The sequence below is a fragment of the chloroplast genome of Bidens hawaiensis (assembly GCF_021521415.1).
Source record: "Bidens hawaiensis chloroplast, complete genome".
Taxonomy (NCBI): Eukaryota; Viridiplantae; Streptophyta; class Magnoliopsida; order Asterales; family Asteraceae; genus Bidens; species Bidens hawaiensis.
Window position 1 is genome coordinate 110,001 of NC_047259.1, and position 15,000 is coordinate 125,000.

The following is a 15,000-nucleotide window of genomic DNA, read 5'->3' on the forward strand; positions in this document are numbered from 1 at the left end:
ATTTTCCTTTTCCTATATCTGACCTAATGAAACTTTTTTTTTTTATTAGAGATTGGTCGGGCAAAAAGTCAGAATTCGAGATTTTAAATCAACAATTCCAAATAAAAAAAAACGACCAGGAAGACGCAATAGAATTCTGGGAGAACATTCCATATGCACAAAAATCAAGAAGTGTTCTGTTACTAGCTCAATCAATTTTTAGAAGATATATTAAATTACCCTTATTAATAATAGCTAAGAATATCGGCCGTATTTTATTGAGACAATCTCCGGAATGGTACGAGGATTTCCAAGATTGGAATAGAGAAATTTATCTAAAGTGTAGCTATAATGGTCTTCAATTTTCCAAAACAGAATTTCCTAAAAATTGGTTCAGCGAAGGTTTTCAAATCAAAATCCTATATCCTTTTCGTTTGAAACCTTGGCACAAATCTAAGCTACGACTCTCTGATAGAGATCAAAAGCAACAAGATGATTTTGATTCTTGTTTTTTAACAGTTTTTGGAATGGAAACGGAATATCCTTTTGGTCCTCCGCGAAAAACACCTTCCTTTTTTGAACCAATTTTGAAAGATATAGACTATAAAGTCAAAATAAGAAAATTTAATTTTAGAGTTCGAAGAGCTTTAAAAAAAATAAAAAAAAAAGAAGAAAAAGCATTAGTATTTGTAAAACAAATACTAAAAGAACTTTTAAAAGGAAAGAAAATTCCATTATTTATACCGCGAGAAATATACAAATCAAATGAAACTGAAATAGAAAAGGATTTTATAATAAGCAATCCGATAATTCATGAATCACTTAGTCAAAATCGATCTACAGGTTTCACAAATTATTCACAGGCAGAAGAAGAAATGAAACATAGAATTGATAAAAGAAACACAATCATAAATCAAATAGAAATAACGAAAAAAAAAAAAAAGAATAATGGAAAATCACCGCCAAAAATTTGGAAAATATTCAAAATAAAAAATATTGAATTATTAATTCAATTTTTCTTTGAAAAGATATACATAGATATCTTTCTATGTATCATTAATATGCGCAGAATCGCTCTACAACTTTTTATGGAATCAACAAAAAAAATTATTAAGAAATACATTGACAATAACGAAACAAATCAAGAAAAGAAAAAAAAAAAAAATAAAATGGACTTTATTTCGACTATCAATATAAAAAAGGCTTTTGATAATCTTAGAAATAGTAAGGGGAAGTCACATATTTTTTTTGATTTATCTTACTTGTCACAAAAATATGTATTTTTCAAATTATCACAAACCCAGGTTATTCACTTCAATAAGTTCAGATCTATTCTTCAGTATAATGGACCGTCTTTTTTTCTTAAGAATGAAATAAAGGATTTTTTTGGAAGACAAGGAATATTTGATTCCGAAGTAACACATAATCAACTTCCAAATTATGGAATGAATCCCTGGAAAAACTGGTTAAGAGGTCATTATCAATACGATTTATCTCAGATTACATGGTCTAGATTAGTCCCACAAAAAGGGCGAAATGGAAAAAAGAAATGCCAGACGTCTCAAAATAAGGATCTAAACAAATGGTATTCCTATGAAAAAGACCCATTATTTGATTACAAAAAAAAAAAAAACTCGAAAGTCTATTTATTACCAAATAAAGAAGAGAATTTTCAAAAAAACTATAGATATGATCGTTTATCATATAAATATATTGATTCTGAAACTAAAAAGAAGGCCTATATTTATAGATCATCATTAGAAACAAATAAGAAGCAAGAAAATTCCACCAGAAAGAAAGAAAAAATTGTTAACATACTCAAAAATATTCCTATCAAGAATTATCTAGGAAAAAGCAATTATATATATATGGAAAAAAATAAAGATAGAAAATATTTGGGTTGGAAATTGAATAAAAATATTCAGGTTGAACCTAATAAGGACCAAAACAAAATAGGGGATAAAATTCATAATAATGGTCTTTTTTATCTTCCGATCGATTCAAATTCCGAAATCAATTACAAAAAGGTCTTTTTTGATTGGATGGGAATGAATGAAAAATTATTAATCTTAAATCGCCTCATATCAAATCCGAAAATTTTTTTCTTTCCAGAGCTTGTGATACTTTATCATAAATATAAAGAGAAACCTTGGTTTATCCCAAGCAACTTACTTCTTTTTAATTTGAATAGAAATCCAAATTTTAGTGAAAATCAAAATAGAAAGGGAAGGCAAGAGGAGGGTGAGGATTTTTTAAATTTTAGCCCATCCAATTCAAAACAATATTTTGAATTAAAGAATCAAAACAATATTGAAGAATCTTTTTTAGAATCAATTGAAAAACTAAACATATTATTTAAAGGAGATTTTCCTTTGCAATTAAGATGGACTGGACGTTTGAATCAATTGAATCAAAAAATGATGAATAATATCCAGATATACGGTCTCCTGGTTAGCCTCATAAATGTAAGAAATATTACTATATCCTATATTCAAAGGAAAGAAATGAATCTGGATATAATGAGGAGACGTTTAAATCTTACACAATTAACGAAAAAGGGAATTTTGATTATGGAACCTGCCCGTCTATCTGTAAAAAATGATGGACAGTTTTTTATGTATCAAATCATAGGTATTTCATTGGTTCATAAAAGTAAGCACCAAAGTAATCAAAGATACCGAAACCCCCAAAATGTTGCTAAGAATCATTTTGATGAATCCATTCCAAGACATAAAAGAAAAACTCTAAATAGAGACAAAAAGAATTCTAATTTGCTTGTTCCTGAAAAAATTTTATCGTCTAGACGTCGTAGAGAATTGAGAATTCTAATTTCTTTCAATTTAAAGAATCAAAATAATGTGCATAGAAATCAATTATTTTGCAAGGAGAACAAGATAAAAAACTGGAGTCAATTTTTGGATGAAAGTGAAAATTTTGACATAAAAAAAAATGAATTAATTAAATTAAAGTTCTTTTTTTGGCCTAATTATCGATTAGAGGATTTAGCTTGTATGAATCGCTATTGGTTTGACACCAATAATGGGAGCCGCTTTAGTATGTTAAGGATATATATGTATCCATAATAGAAAATTTTGAGTTTCCTATATATTCTGTTGTTCTATCAATCATCTTTTTTCATTTTTTCTGCTGTCCGTGATCTGTAAATATCCATGTTATATGCAAGTAACCCGATGCACACATGTACTGTCCTATTAGGATAAATAATAAGGAAATGGCGTATCAATTCAAGCTATAAATAAATAAAAAGATAAACTATTTGGTATCGTCTTTTTGTATCACTAGGCAAATGAACTCAAAAATAGGTTAATGTTAATTGATAAAATGAATATAAAGAAATTATGATTGTTGTGTATACTACATGAAAATTTATGACATTATTATTACTGATCAATAAAATCAATATCTGCAAAAAGGGGAGTATCAAATTATTTTATGGTAAAAAATTCATTTATTTCAATTCTTTTGAAAGAACAAGAAGAAAACAAAGAAAACAGAGGATCTGTTGAATTTCAAGTAGTAAGTTTCACCAATAAGATACGGAGACTTACTTCACATTTGGAATTGCACAAAAAAGACTATTTATCTCAGAGAGGTCTGCGGAAAATTTTGGGAAAACGTCAACGGTTGCTGGCTTATTTGTCAAAACAAAATAGAGCGCGTTATAAAGAATTAATAGGGCGGTTGGATATTCGAGAGAGAAAAAGTCGTTAATTTGAAGAAATTGAAGAGTTCATTTGAATTCTTCGCTTAAAGTTTGATGAACTTCTTTTCGCTTTCAGCAATTCATGGAAGAATGAATCAGGAAAAACCTATGACTGTACCATCTACAAGAAAAGACCTCATGATAGTAAATATGGGACCTCACCACCCATCAATGCATGGTGTTCTTCGACTCATTGTTACTCTAGATGGTGAAGATGTTATTGACTGTGAACCAATATTGGGTTATTTACACAGAGGTATGGAAAAAATTGCGGAAAATCGAACAATTATACAATATTTGCCTTATGTAACACGTTGGGATTATTTAGCTACTATGTTCACAGAAGCAATAACTGTAAATGCGCCAGAGCAATTAGGCAATATTAAAGTCCCTAAAAGGGCCAGTTATATCAGAGTCATTATGTTGGAGTTAAGTCGTATAGCTTCGCATTTGTTATGGCTTGGCCCTTTTATGGCAGATATTGGGGCACAGACTCCTTTCTTCTATATTTTTCGCGAAAGAGAATTGATATATGACCTATTCGAAGCTGCCACCGGTATGCGAATGATGCACAATTTTTTTCGTATTGGTGGAGTCGCTGCTGATTTACCTCATGGCTGGATAGATAAATGTTTGGATTTTTGCGATTATTTTTTAACAGGAATTGCTGAATATCAAAAGCTTATTACACGGAATCCCATTTTTTTAGAACGGGTTGAGGGAGTGGGCATTATTGGTGGAGAGGAAGCAATCAATTGGGGTTTGTCGGGACCAATGCTACGAGCTTCCGGAATAAAATGGGATCTTCGTAAAGTTGATCATTATGAGTGTTACGATGAATTTGATTGGGAAGTCCAATGGCAAAAAGAGGGGGATTCATTAGCTCGTTATTTAGTACGAATCAGTGAAATGACAGAATCCATCAAAATTATTCAACAGGCCCTAGAAGGAATTCCGGGAGGGCCCTATGAAAATTTAGAAATCCGCCGTTTTGATAGAGTAAAAGATACTGTATGGAATGAGTTTGACTATCGATTCATTAGTAAAAAACCTTCTCCGACTTTTGAATTGTCGAAGCAAGAACTTTATGCGAGAATCGAAGCACCAAAGGGAGAATTGGGAATTTTTCTGATAGGAGATAAGGGTGTTTTTCCTTGGCGATATAAAATTCGACCGCCGGGGTTTATTAATTTGCAAATTCTTCCTCAGTTAGTTAAAAGAATGAAATTGGCTGATATTATGACGATACTAGGTAGTATAGATATCATTATGGGAGAAGTTGATCGTTAAAATGATAATTGATACAACAGAATTACAAGCTATCAATTCTTTTTCTAGATTGGAATCCTTAAAAGAGGTCTATGGGATCATATGGGTGCTTATCCCTATTTTTACTCCTGTATTAGGAATTACAATAGGTGTACTAGTAATTGTTTGGTTAGAGAGAGAGATATCCGCAGGTATACAACAACGTATTGGTCCTGAATACGCGGGACCTTTGGGAATTCTTCAAGCTCTAGCAGATGGTACCAAATTACTTTTCAAAGAGAATCTTCTTCCATCTAGAGGAGATACTCGTTTATTTAGTATTGGACCATCTATAGCAGTCATATCAATTTTATTAAGTTATTTAGTAATTCCTTTTGGTTATCACCTTGTTCTAGCCGATCTCAGTATTGGTGTTTTTTTATGGATTGCTATTTCAAGTATTGCTCCTGTCGGCCTTCTTATGTCAGGATATGGCTCAAATAATAAATATTCTTTTTTAGGTGGTCTACGGGCTGCTGCTCAATCAATTAGTTATGAAATACCATTAACTCTATGTGTGTTATCAATATCTCTACGTGTGATTCGTTAAGACATAAATTTCCCGCTATTTCTTTTCTTTCTAGGAAGGAAGTGTCATGAGTTGAATATATCTTTTCGTTTTTTTATTCATTATTCGGGGGTTGATGAAGGAAACCAGATAGTTATATGAGTGAAAGAAACGGCTTATAAATTTGCAGTAAAAGATTGAATCTCATTTCCTATGTACAAAAGTTAAGAAAAGTTAATATAAGTATTAGAGACTTTTTACCCCAAGATTGATTGATTAGTCATCATGACTTGAAGCGGGTTCAAAAGATCAACTTTCTGAGGTTTTTACTATCTATTACCATATGTATTACCCGAAAGTAGATTGATAAAAATGAGTGGATAGCTAGGAACACTAAGGTACACAAAGGATTCGTAATAGAGATTATGTAAGTGTATTTCTGTGTATAAAAAGAATTAGGGGCTTTAAATTGGTAGAAATGATCAAGGAGTACTTCCCAGATTCCGATCCAGAGTATACTTCTATTCACCGATTAAGTAAATAACTATCAAGAACGAAGTAATCCTTTAACTTTGTTTAAGGTCCCCTGTTTTTGAGAAAGGAGAATAGGAACGAAAAAAAAAAAAAAAAGAAATAGAAAGACTGAATGAAATTGCACTAGAAAAAATAGATTTTTTTCTTTCTCTATATAGAGATATAATTCTTGTCATGATTCGCGAACTAATCCAACGTCTAATTGGATAATTGGATTTCGTAATTGAAAACGTTAGGTTGAAATATCTATATCTATTTATATTGTTACAAGAAACATTTTATTCAAGGATTAAGTTATTACTCAACAAAGAAGAATTTAAATTATTAAAAGATAAGATGAATTCAGAAGCAATATATATATAGCAGACAGAATTCCAGTGTCTAATGGGGACCCTACAATGGATTTCATTTTATATCTATCTATCCTACAAACATATCAAGAAAAAGAATAATGGATGGGTCCTTGGATTTATTTGTGACTTTGAGGAGCCGTATGAGATGAAAATCTCATGTACGGTTTTGCAATAGGGATGGGAACAGTGATGTTATCATCTACTATGATTATCTAACAGTTCAAGTACAGTTGATATAGTTGAAGCGCAGTCAAAATATGGTTTTTGGGGATGGAATTTGTGGCGTCAACCTATAGGGTTTCTAGTTTTTCTAATTTCTTCCCTAGCCGAGTGTGAACGATTACCCTTTGATTTACCAGAAGCAGAAGAAGAATTAGTAGCAGGTTATCAAACCGAATATTCCGGTATCAAATTTGGTTTATTTTATGTTGCTTCATATTTAAATCTACTAGTTTCTTCATTATTTGTAACAGTTCTTTACTTGGGGGGTTGGAATCTTTCTATTCCGTACATATATGTTCCTGATCTTTTTGATATTACTAAAAGGGGTAGAATTTTTGGAACAATAATTGGTATCTTTATTACATTAGCTAAAACTTATTTGTTCTTGTTCATTCCTATCGCAACAAGATGGACTCTACCGCGGCTGAGAATGGATCAATTATTAAATCTTGGATGGAAATTTCTTTTACCTATTTCTCTAGGTAATCTATTATTAACAACTTCTTTCCAACTTCTTTCACTGTAAAAAAAGACTTCGATATTCACGACTTGTCTCAAACAAGAGAAAGAAACAAGTATCTTATTTTTTATAGATATTCACGATATGTTTCCTATGGTAACTGAGTTCATGAATTATGGCCAACAAACAGTACGAGCCGCAAGGTATATTGGTCAAGGTTTCATGATTACCTTATCGCACGCGAATCGTTTACCTGTAACTATTCAATACCCCTACGAAAAATTGATCACATCCGAGCGTTTCCGCGGCCGAATCCACTTTGAATTTGATAAATGCATTGCTTGTGAAGTATGTGTTCGTGTATGTCCTATAGATCTGCCCGTTGTTGATTGGAAATTGGAAACTGATATTAGAAAGAAAAGATTACTTAATTACAGTATTGATTTCGGAATATGTATTTTTTGTGGTAATTGCGTTGAGTATTGTCCAACAAATTGTTTATCAATGACTGAAGAATATGAACTTTCTACTTATGATCGTCACGAATTGAATTATAATCAAATTGCTTTGGGTCGGTTACCAATGTCAATAATTGACGATTACACCATTCGAACAATTTTAAATTTGCCTGAAATAAAAACTTAAGAACTCATTTTGATCTAAAAGAATGAAGGTTTTTGTTTGGTGAATAACTACAATTATATTCATAATTATATTGATTAGGATTAGGCGGCGAGTAATTTATATTAATATGAAAAATATATTTCTTTTCTATAGTCTATATTGATGATTTGAAAATTGATGATTTGAAAATATATAGATTCAAATTACTCCTTCGAGAGATTTGGCCAATAACTACATCTACATCAATCCATATCCATGAAAATGGAATTTTTCAAATTGAATAATTAAGAACTATTATAAAATAGAAAAAAAGTTATAAAATAGAAAAAAAGTGGAGTTACTTCTTTTTTCCTGACCGGGTCAATAAAGTTATGCAAGATTTTGATTTATTTATCTCTTATATATAATGGATTTACCTGGACTAATACATGATTTTCTTTTAGCCTTTCTGGGATTAGGTCTTATATTAGGGGGTCTGGGAGTAGTATTACTTGCCAATCCCATTTATTCTGCCTTTTCATTGGGATTTGTTTTTGTTTGTATATCGTTATTATATATTCTATCGAATTCCCATTTTGTAGCTGCTGCGCAGCTCCTTATTTACGTAGGAGCCATAAATGTTTTAATCATTTTTGCTGTGATGTTCATAAATGGTTCAGAATATTCCAAAGATTTCCGTCTTTGGACCGTGGGAGATGGAGTAACTTCCGTGGTCTGTACAAGTCTTTTTGTTTCACTAATGACTACTATTCCAGATACGTCATGGTACGGGATTATTTGGACTACAAAAGCAAACCAGATTGTAGAGCAAGATCTGATAAGTAATAGTCAACAAATTGGGATTCATTTATCAACAGATTTTTTTCTTCCGTTTGAATTTATTTCAATAATTCTTTTAGTTGCGTTAATCGGCGCAATTGCTGTAGCTCGTCAATAATAACTCTTTATAACTGGAAAAACCTTGTTATGAGCTATCACATGTCTTTCCTTTTTTCTATTTGACTTTGTATATAAATTTCTATTTGACTTTGTATATAAAATAGAAATTATTTATTAGTTCAATCTATTCCCAATATATTACTTTGTTGCATTACTCGTTATATTCTAGTCAATCCAATTGGTTAAATTGTTGTTCATATTGAAATGAATCGAGATTTATAAGGAGTTGGTTAATGATGCTCGAACAGGTACTTTTTTTGAGTGCTTATTTATTTTCTGTTGGTCTATATGGATTGATTACAAGTCGAAATATGGTTAGGGCTCTTATGTGTCTTGAACTTATATTAAATGCGGTTAATCTCAATTTTGTAACATTTTCTGATTTTTTTGATAGTCGTCAACTAAAAGGATCCATTTTTTCTATTTTTGTTATAGCTATTGCAGCTGCTGAAGCCGCTATTGGACTCGCTATTGTTTCATCAATTTATCGTAACAGAAAATCAACTCGTATAAATCAATCAAATTTATTGAATAAGTAATATTATAATATAAATTATCACATTATAATTTTCATAAATTAATTTCAATTAGTAAATTAATTTCAATTAGCATGTCTGCCATGTAAGATATGATCATGTTATCACAAAGATAAGAAATCAAAGTATTTTGGCACTGTCAATCCAGAAATAGAGAAAAAAACGGGGAACTCATCGATTCATCTAGTACTAGTATTTAAATATATAATTCATTTATCAATTTACTAGATTGAAACTTTATCGCGTTCAAAAATAGATAGATCCAATGTCGCATTCAGTAAAGATTTATGATACATGTATCGGGTGTACTCAATGTGTTCGAGCCTGTCCTACGGATGTTTTAGAAATGATCCCTTGGGACGGATGTAAAGCCAAACAAATAGCTTCTGCTCCAAGAACAGAGGATTGTGTCGGTTGTAAGAGATGTGAATCCGCCTGCCCAACAGATTTCTTGAGTGTTCGAGTTTATTTATGGTATGAAACAACCCGCAGCATGGGTATAGCTTATTAATACGTTACAGAAACCCCTACTTGAGTCCATTTTTTTACCGCAAAAACCTGTGCTCAAAAATAATCTATTTTTGAGCACAGGTTTTTCTGGTCCAAGTGTATCTTGTCTTTACCACGAACAAATTTCCTTGGTTAACAATAATTGTAGTTTTACCAATATTTGCAGGTTCCTTAATTTTCTTTCTTCCCCATAAAGGAAATAGGGTAATAAAGTGGTATGCTATATGTATATGCATGTTAGAACTTCTTCTAACAACCTATGCATTCTGTTATCATTTCCAATTGGACGATCCATTAATACAACTAGTAGAGGACTATAAATGGATCAATTTTTTTGATTTCCGTTGGAAATTAGGAATAGATGGGCTGTCTATAGGACCCGTTTTATTAACAGGATTTATCACTACTTTAGCTACTTTAGCGGCCTGGCCTGTTACTCGGGATTCTCGATTATTCCATTTCTTGATGTTAGCAATGTACAGTGGTCAAATAGGATCATTTTCTTCTCGGGACCTTTTACTTTTTTTCATCATGTGGGAATTAGAATTAATTCCAGTTTATCTACTTCTATCCATGTGGGGAGGAAAGAAACGTCTCTACTCAGCCACAAAATTTATTTTGTACACGGCGGGGGGTTCTATTTTTCTCTTAATGGGAGTTTTGGGTATCGGTTTATATGGTTCTAATGAACCAACATTAAATTTTGAAACATCAGTTAATCAGTCGTATCCTGTGGCTTTGGAAATAATATTCTATATTGGATTTTTTATTGCTTTTGCTGTCAAATTGCCGATTCTACCCCTACATACATGGTTACCAGATACCCACGGAGAGGCGCATTACAGTACTTGTATGCTTCTAGCCGGAATTTTATTAAAAATGGGAGCGTATGGATTGATTCGGATTAATATGGAATTATTACCACACGCTCATTCTATATTTTCTCCTTGGTTGATGATAGTAGGCACAGTACAAATAATCTATGCAGCTTCAACATCTCCTGGCCAACGTAATTTAAAAAAAAGAATAGCCTATTCCTCCGTATCTCATATGGGTTTCATACTTATAGGAATTGCTTCGATAACCGATACGGGACTAAACGGAGCTATTTTACAAATAATCTCTCATGGCTTTATTGGTGCTGCACTTTTTTTCTTGGCAGGAACGAGTTATGATAGAATACGTCTTGCTTATCTCGACGAAATGGGTGGAGTAGCTATCCCCATGCCAAAAATATTTACAATGTTCAGTAGCTTTTCCATGGCTTCCCTTGCATTACCGGGTATGAGTGGTTTTGTTGCAGAAGTGATAGTCTTTTTAGGAATAATTACCAGCCAAAAATATCTTTTAATGCCCAAAATTGCCATCACTTTTGTAATGGCAATTGGAATGATATTAACTCCTATTTATTTATTATCTATGTCACGTCAAATGTTCTATGGATACAAGTTATTTACTACTCCAAACTCTTATGTTTTTGATTCTGGACCGCGTGAGTTATTTGTTTCCATCTCCATTTTTCTACCTGTAATAGGCATTGGTATGTACCCCGATTTTGTTCTTTCACTATCAGTTGACAAGGTCGAAGGTATTCTATCTAATTATTTTGATAGATAGTTTTATTAAATAAAAAAATAAAAAAACTCCTTTTTACGAGTTTATTGGCTAATGAAAAAAAAAGAAGTATTTTTATTCTCTTAAATTTAAAATAAAGTAAAAATAAAATATGAATTTCAATTTTGACCTAATATGCTTGGTCTTTGTGAGAACCGCGTGAATCACTATACTACTTGATTCACATGGTTCTCGCCGGTTGAGACAAGATTTTTTATATACACCGTATTGCATTCTGTTTGTATTCGTAATAACTTTTCTTTAATTTACCTAGAGGTTAACGTAAATGAACCATAACTATGTAACCCTATTCCTAATAGATTGACCCCAAAATAGCATATCCAAATTATAAGAAAGCCTAGAGTTGCCACAACTGCGGAATTTGCTCCTTGCAAATTTTTATTTGTTCGAGTATGCAAATAAATTGCGAATACGATCCAAGTAATAAAGGCCCAAGTTTCCTTTGGATCCCAACTCCAATATGATCCCCATGCTTCATTAGCCCATACTGCTCCTGAAAGAATACCTATGGTTAAAAAGACAAATCCTAGGCTAATCACACGATAACTCCAATAATCCAATTGTTTAAGAAAATGGGCCTTGTAATAATTCTTATCAGAAAAAAAAGAAGTTTTTTTCAAAATATTGTTTCTTTCATTCTTGTATTGGATTTCACCAAATGAAAATGATGCATTTAATTTTAATAAATTATTACTTTTAGAACTATAAAAAAGATTTCTAAATGTAATGACTAGAAGTGCTACTGATAATAATGATCCACAAAGAAGAGCCGCATAGCTCAATATCATCATACTTACGTGCATTATTAACCATTCCGATTGTAGAGCAGGTACTAATATTGTGGGTTTGTGTATTTCATTTAAAAGACCCGAAGTAGCAAAGCCTTGGGTAAAAATAGTACTTGAGGCAGTTATTGTGGTTAAATCATTTTTTCTTATTTTGAAATAAGGGACTATATGAATAAGGGAGAAACTCCATGAAAGAAAAATTAATGATTCATATAAATCACTTAGGGGGAAATGGCCTGAATAAATCCAACGAGTGATTAATGATCCTGTTAGGCATAAAAAAGTAGCTATCATCCCCTTTTCTGATGAATCATATGGTTTTATTATTTCATTGCCCAATAAGGTTATCAAATGAAGTGTAATTACAATTGAAACAATAGAAAAAGAAATATGAGTTAATAGATGCTCTAAAGTTGAAAATATCATAAAAATGAAAAAGGGCGGGGGGGATCCCCTATATTAATTAAGAAAAAGAAATGGGAATTTTTTTTTATTATAGGATCTATTGGATATCTTTTAGAAGATGGCATGCCGCCACTCGGACTCGAACCGAGATGCTCTAGCACTGCTTCCTAAGAGCAGCGTGTCTACCGATTTCACCATAGCGGCTTGCTCGAACTCATAATAGCCTATTTATATTCAATCGTCGAGATCGAGATTGAACAAGTCAATTCAACCAAATCAGTTTTTTTAGTAAAGATTCAATTAGTAAATGATAAAAAAATGAGTTCAAAAGTCAATTTGAAGGTTCATTAGTTTCATTTTATTTAATTTTATTGACTTTTTTTGTCATTCTTTATGGTTTATCTAATTTCATAAATTGAAAAAAAAAAAAAAATTTTCAATGAATTGAAAATATGTCTATTTTAGATTACTCCAAATTGACACATTTTTTGTACAAAATAGTGCACAAATTAAGTTCTTTTTTTGATTGGACTGAAAATTGGAGATATCGATATATAGAAAACTCATTACATATCCATATCGTAAATAAATTAACATATAATAAATAAATTAAGAAATAAATAAATATAAATTAAGTAATAAATAAATTAAGAAGTCAGAAAGTTATTCAAAAATTTTTAACACGGAATGAATTAGTTTCAACACGTCATTAATTTGAACTAAAAATCTTATATCTGGCCTTCCCGAAAAACAGAAAAATTTTTCATTCTTGTAATTGTAAAGGTCGATGGGGAAAAGAAGACTCCCCACCACCAAAATTTGAGTGAAAATATACTAAAAAGAAAGAAAAAATTTTGTATTTTTTTCTTGATTCTTCTTTTTTCCGAAAACAGAAGAATTCTTTTCTAAAATGAAGGGTCTATTTCATATTGATTAGAATAGGGACTGCCAATTGTTCATTTTAGATTAACTTTGATATTAACAAATTACTGAGACTTTTTTTTTTTTTTTTTTTTTTTTAGTCAAATCCATTCTGATTATTCCGATATTTTAGGACTTATATTTTAGGACTTATTTGTTTGTCGTACAAAAAAACTTTTTGAATTACCGGTAGAAAGAGATTTCCCTAATGACAAAGCTTTTAACGACGCCCCATATCCTTTCCTTTTCCAAATATTTTTACGAATACGCTTTTTTGATATCGAAGTACGTTTTTTTGGAACTGCCATTTAAAAGTTACTCGTTGTTATAGTTGGATGTGAAAGACATCTATTGTTCAAAACGAATTCTTTTTTCTTATTCATTATCTATATCTATTTTTTGTCTAAATAAGATTCTTTTCATAAAAAAGAAATTTAGATTTAGATATGTCAAAGATCGGTGAAAATTTTATAAAAAATGACTCAAAATAACAAAATTTTGATTCCATACGCTATTAGTAAATCCAAACATTTTGGTTTGGAACTTTTAGTTCTCGTTGTTTATCTCTCAAAGTTATCTCTTTATAATCTACTAAATCAAACTTAATAAAATCAATAAAGAACCTAAAAGACCCTTATTTTACTCATTCTATACTTTATTTACATAGAATAAAATCCCTCAAAGGATTATAAACTTTTGACTGAAAAATTGAGTCTTTTTTTAGTCAAACTTGAGAAAACAATAAACCTTCAATTTGAAAATTTGAACGAGACTATTAATAAATCTGTTAAAGGATACGTGGTTTCATAAAAAATATCTCAGTCATTTTTTATTCTTTATCGATCAAAAAAGTTCATTTTAGATCTATAATCTTCTAAACTTTACTAATAACTTTACTAATAAATTGTTTTGATTGAAAAGCAATCCCATAATGAATTAGTTAATGAGTTGGAATAAACTAACTAAAATCAAGGTTTTTTTTCATTAGACCGATGCTCTTAGTTAATCATATAATTCATATCAGGATAAAGTACTCTTTTTAGCTTAAATTTAGATCCTTGCTCTATTGTTATTTTACTATTATCAGTATTCGTTTTTATATGTCACTTGGGCATATAAGTTGACCAATTATAACTTCTTTTTTTTTTTTTTTTGAACGATTTTAAAAAGACTCAGAATCAATACTAATATAAAATGATTCAATAAGTTAGTGCATATCTTGATTTTTTATTCACTTTTTTCGAAATAGGCAAGATCCGGTGAATCGGAAACAATTAATTAAGAATAAAAATTTTTTTTATGGAACAGACATATCAATATGCGTGGATAATACCTTTTCTTCCACTTCCAGTTCCTATGTTAATAGGGCTAGGACTTCTTCTTTTCCCGACGGCAACAAAGAGTCTTCGTCGTATGTGGGCTTTTCAGAGTGTTTTATTGTTAAGTATAGTCATGATTTTTTCTATCAATCTGTCTATTCAGCAAATAAATAGCAGTTCTGTCTATCAATATGTATGGTCTTGGATTATCAATAATGATTTTTCTTTAGAATTC

The 15,000-nt window shown here is 30.9% G+C and overlaps 11 protein-coding genes and 1 non-coding gene across 12 annotated transcripts in view, besides 1 other annotated feature; 9 read left to right on the forward strand and 3 right to left on the reverse strand. All coding sequences in view use genetic code 11, as the record gives it.

Moving 5' to 3' along the window:
• Window positions 1-15,000: part of a sequence feature (small single copy region) that runs on past both edges of the window.
• On the forward strand, window positions 3,433-3,711 carry rps15 (ribosomal protein S15). Its single transcript has one exon. The coding sequence runs from the start codon at window positions 3,433-3,435 to the stop codon at window positions 3,709-3,711; it is 279 nt and encodes a 92-aa protein (YP_009761075.1).
• Window positions 3,812-4,993, forward strand: ndhH (NADH dehydrogenase subunit 7). Its single transcript has one exon. The coding sequence runs from the start codon at window positions 3,812-3,814 to the stop codon at window positions 4,991-4,993; it is 1,182 nt and encodes a 393-aa protein (YP_009761076.1).
• Window positions 4,995-7,154, forward strand: ndhA (NADH dehydrogenase subunit 1). The gene is made up of 2 exons: window positions 4,995-5,547; window positions 6,616-7,154. Exons 1-2 carry the CDS (start codon window positions 4,995-4,997, stop codon window positions 7,152-7,154), a joined length of 1,092 nt encoding a protein of 363 aa, YP_009761077.1.
• On the forward strand, window positions 7,233-7,733 carry ndhI (NADH dehydrogenase subunit I). Its single transcript has one exon. It carries the CDS (start codon window positions 7,233-7,235, stop codon window positions 7,731-7,733), a length of 501 nt encoding a protein of 166 aa, YP_009761078.1.
• On the forward strand, window positions 8,119-8,649 carry ndhG (NADH dehydrogenase subunit 6). Its single transcript has one exon. It carries the CDS (start codon window positions 8,119-8,121, stop codon window positions 8,647-8,649), a length of 531 nt encoding a protein of 176 aa, YP_009761079.1.
• ndhE (NADH dehydrogenase subunit 4L) lies at window positions 8,885-9,190 on the forward strand. The gene has a single exon. The coding sequence runs from the start codon at window positions 8,885-8,887 to the stop codon at window positions 9,188-9,190; it is 306 nt and encodes a 101-aa protein (YP_009761080.1).
• On the forward strand, window positions 9,453-9,698 carry psaC (photosystem I subunit VII). Its single transcript has one exon. The coding sequence runs from the start codon at window positions 9,453-9,455 to the stop codon at window positions 9,696-9,698; it is 246 nt and encodes an 81-aa protein (YP_009761081.1).
• On the forward strand, window positions 9,812-11,314 carry ndhD (NADH dehydrogenase subunit 4). Its single transcript is given in 1 exon segment — window positions 9,812-11,314. A coding segment is annotated over 1 exon segment (1,503 nt).
• On the reverse strand, window positions 11,578-12,546 carry ccsA (cytochrome c biogenesis protein). Its single transcript has one exon. It carries the CDS (start codon window positions 12,544-12,546, stop codon window positions 11,578-11,580), a length of 969 nt encoding a protein of 322 aa, YP_009761083.1.
• trnL-UAG lies at window positions 12,650-12,729 on the reverse strand. Its single transcript has one exon. It is a non-coding gene; the product is annotated as a tRNA-Leu (tRNA).
• On the reverse strand, window positions 13,590-13,754 carry rpl32 (ribosomal protein L32). Its single transcript has one exon. The coding sequence runs from the start codon at window positions 13,752-13,754 to the stop codon at window positions 13,590-13,592; it is 165 nt and encodes a 54-aa protein (YP_009761084.1).
• The window catches only part of ndhF (NADH dehydrogenase subunit 5), a 2,226-nt gene continuing 1,971 nt past the window's right edge, over window positions 14,746-15,000 (forward strand). The window contains exon 1 of the mRNA in view: window positions 14,746-15,000. This exon is cut by the window's right edge and continues 1,971 nt beyond it. Within this exon, the coding sequence (YP_009761085.1) occupies window positions 14,746-15,000 (255 nt within the window).